This window comes from Pistacia vera, unplaced genomic scaffold, assembly GCF_008641045.1.
Source record: "Pistacia vera cultivar Batoury unplaced genomic scaffold, PisVer_v2 Contig432, whole genome shotgun sequence".
NCBI classification, from domain to species: Eukaryota; Viridiplantae; Streptophyta; class Magnoliopsida; order Sapindales; family Anacardiaceae; genus Pistacia; species Pistacia vera.
The window spans coordinates 1,543,090-1,546,461 of NW_022196260.1; the positions used below are offsets into that span (position 1 = coordinate 1,543,090).

The 3,372-nt window shown below is 36.1% G+C and overlaps 1 protein-coding gene across 1 annotated transcript; it reads left to right on the forward strand.

Annotated features, from left to right (window-relative positions):
• LOC116143806 (VAN3-binding protein) lies at positions 1 to 1,997 on the forward strand. The gene is made up of 8 exons (XM_031429265.1): positions 1 to 258; positions 365 to 439; positions 532 to 600; positions 688 to 1,045; positions 1,122 to 1,289; positions 1,379 to 1,428; positions 1,516 to 1,564; positions 1,678 to 1,997. The coding sequence occupies exons 1-8, from the start codon at positions 76 to 78 to the stop codon at positions 1,896 to 1,898; spliced, it is 1,173 nt and encodes a 390-aa protein (XP_031285125.1). The 5' UTR covers positions 1 to 75; the 3' UTR covers positions 1,899 to 1,997.
• Positions 1,998 to 3,372: the final 1,375 nt, after the last annotated feature.

A 3,372-nucleotide genomic window follows, 5' to 3' on the forward strand; every position in this document is an offset into this window, starting at 1 on the left:
ATCTCAAACTAAGTATCATTTTCTCATTCTGATTTAGTTGATTAATAATCATTTATCATCTCTAAGTTCAAAACAATGGATTCCAATTTCAAGCCAAGCCCTTCTGAAGCACATCCTGAAACAATGGATTTTCTCTCTAGTGCTTGGTGCAATTTTGCAGTTCAAGCTCTCCAACCTGCAGAATTACAAGACAAATCCATTGTTCTGTTGGATAGCTCAATGAAGAAGTTTGAGAGTGACATCAAAGTTCCATTTACAGTGAGTTGAATTGAATTGCAGTCTCAGAATGGTTTCTTTGTGTTGGGATTTTGTGTTACTTGTAAGAGCAATGAATTTAGATTTCTTTTCTGTGTTGTTCTTGCAGAAAATGGACAAGAGCATTAAGATGGATGGTGCAGATTTTAAGTCTCTTCCTCCCTGGAAATCCAATGATGTGAAGGTAATTAATAATGATCTATTGCTATTAGTACCATTTAATCGGAAAAATGCTTTCGCTTCGGTTGATTTCATTTCATTCATATTGATTTTCAGTCCTGGATTTGGATGCAACAAGCAATGCATCCCGAACTGAACTACAGCAGCTGCTTCCGGAAAAAATGGGTATGTCATACAAATAAACTTCATTTTTTTTTTTTAACCATGGCAGAAAGTTATGAGAGAAATAATTAATCACAATTCTTCGTGCAGCTGCCGTGGAAGATAGTGCCGATTAAGACTGTTTCGATCAAGAAATGGTTCAGAGAGTTCAAGCAAAAGCGAAAGGAAGAAGACCGGTTACAGAAGGCTGAAGTGCATGCAGCAATATCAGTGGCTGGAATTGCTGCGGCACTGGCTGCAATTGCAGCTGAAAATTCAAAGAAGGATGACTCTGGCACATCAAAGGAGGCTGCAGTCGCCTCTGCAGCTGCTTTGGTCGCGGCACAATGCGCGCAGGTTGCAGAAGCGATGGGGGCGAAAAGGGAGCAACTTAGCAGTGTACTAGGCTCAGCCATGAGTGGTACAAGTGCAAGTGACATCTTAACACTCACTGCTGCAGCTACAACATGTAAAAATTATCATTCTGTACTTGTAATTAGTTGATAAAAAAAATTTCACTCCGCTAATTTTTCATTTTGTTTCAGCATTAAGAGGAGCCGCAACTCTCAAGGCAAGATCAGGATGCAAGAACAGATTAAACGGTGGCGCGCCTATCCTGCCTATCGAAGACAACAATGATCTCGACTTCAACTTCGAGAAGTGTCGATCAATACTAGCCAAAGGCACTGAACTTGGCATTGAATCACCTCATGGTACTTAGATTTTGACAAGATTATTTAGACTTCAGGAAGTTTTCGGATTCTTAATAAGTGAGTACTTATTTATTCTGTTTGGTAACCAGGAAAATACATGTTGAGATCAGTTTCCATCATTCTAGATAGCCAGGCTAAGGTTAGAACTTCATTCCAATCTGGTTTACAAATTCATATAACCAAATCTTGAAGACTCTAAATTTTTATACTTATTCCAACTTTACAGGTCATTCTTAAACTGAGGAAGCTTAATCTGTTGAAAAGCAAGAAGGAAAGTATGTTTCACTTTCACTTTTCTCCCTTTTTTTGCCCTTTTGTTTGAAAAGATTAAAGTTTATTCATGAGAAGAGATGATTAAGTGTACTGATCAATCTTGATTTGGTTTTAGGTATCATTCTCGACCTGCACGCGGAGCTGTATAAAGATGCAGAAGCAGAACAAGAGACTGATACATGTTATCTTATTGTATTGACCACTAATCTGGGTACAATTAAGCTAGACATGGCAGACGATTATCAGCGTTACAAGACATGGGCGACAGTGATTAATCATATGCTTATGCTTTCTACTAATTTGACAAAATACCAACTTCAATTCTACAAAAACTGAAGTTACTGTACTTTGATGAGACCTAAATCAGTTTGCATAATTTATATTTCGTAGACTGTGTAATTAACATCAACTATATTGCAGTTGTTGCTTAATACATGAATATATTGTTCTTTCTTATCGTCTTTAACACGCGAATATGTCGCCCCTGAAGCATTGTTTACAAAGTACAATCAAATAGGTCTATGAACTGTAACTGGTATGGATTTTCTTCCCTCTATTTCATGTTACATCCTGTGAATATGCAGCAAGAAGTCTGCATACTCCAAAAAAATAAAAATCAAGTACAGTATTGATGTGTAATGAAAGCAACAGCAGCATGAAATTATTGAAAGGATGTGATAATATACTGGAGTCAAACCAAAATAATGAACCATTGTCAATTGTATTATTATTTTGTCGAAACCGCACTGTAGATGCATGTTACAAGATGGGTGAAACTTACATTTTGATGCAATTGTGCTTGTGTTGATGATGAACATTTCCATTATATCCCATAGTAGTTTGTCAGGCTTCTGAGAACACAAACTTGAAATTTTAGTTTTACAATTTGCTTTATGGACTTCAATTCACGTTAGCTTGAGGGGCTATTGTGGTGGCCCTGGACAGCTCCAGCTTGTAATTTTATCACTTGTTCACTTATTGTTATCCCTTCATACTTAGCTTCAATTTATGGTTTTCATTTAAAGATACTAAAGAGAAGGGGCCTCCTCAAATCCCTTTATGATTATTGTTATTATTTTTATCTTTTATAATCCAAAAATCCTCCACATTTGCTTTACAAATCCGAATTCAAAACTAGAGTCTCTATCGAATTCTATAATTTTTAGAGAACCCAAGTTCAACTTCAGAACTAGAACCCTTGTCTTTGGGAAACAATGATCGAAGATAATCCAAAAATCCTCCAAACTTGCTTTGTTAAACCAAAGTTTGAGTTTAGAATTAGAATAAATCATAGACTTGACCATTCGGCTAACCCTTCATGAGTCTCTTTATGAATATTATTTGATACAAATATTCATGCTTCTATAATGGTTAGCATGTGTTATCTCTCAATGAAATCTTGGGGACTCACCCTAATCAAAATCTTCCTATCTATGAACTCTTGTGTTACCAAGTAGGACCTTAATGTTTCCATCATCCATGTTCGTGTATTCATAAACAAATCATATTAATCCACTTACTCTTTCCAACTGTAACATCCCATCTGTCCATTTTCTTTATGCACCAGCAGCAACTTTTAGTCACTACGCAGCTTTGTTGCAGACTCAGATATAATCTCTTTTTAACTTGATTAATCCCAGCAACAGTAACGTTACATAATCTTGCAGTGCAGTTAGCTCTAGGCAAATAATTTTCTAGCTAGGCATGGACCATGCTTAAAAGCATATGCACATTACATTATAACATTGATATGATGGTGATGATTCAGCAATGTTTATTTAAATGTACATGCATATTTAGAGTTATTTAT

Coding starts and splice junctions, on each gene's coding strand:
- LOC116143806 (XM_031429265.1), top strand. CDS start 76: ATGGATTCCAATTTCAAGCCAAGCCCTTCTGAAGCACATCCTGAAACA. Junction 259..364: donor ACATCAAAGTTCCATTTACA/GTGAGTTGAATT, acceptor TTGTTCTTGCAG/AAAATGGACAAGAGCATTAA. Junction 1,290..1,378: donor TGGCATTGAATCACCTCATG/GTACTTAGATTT, acceptor TTTGGTAACCAG/GAAAATACATGTTGAGATCA.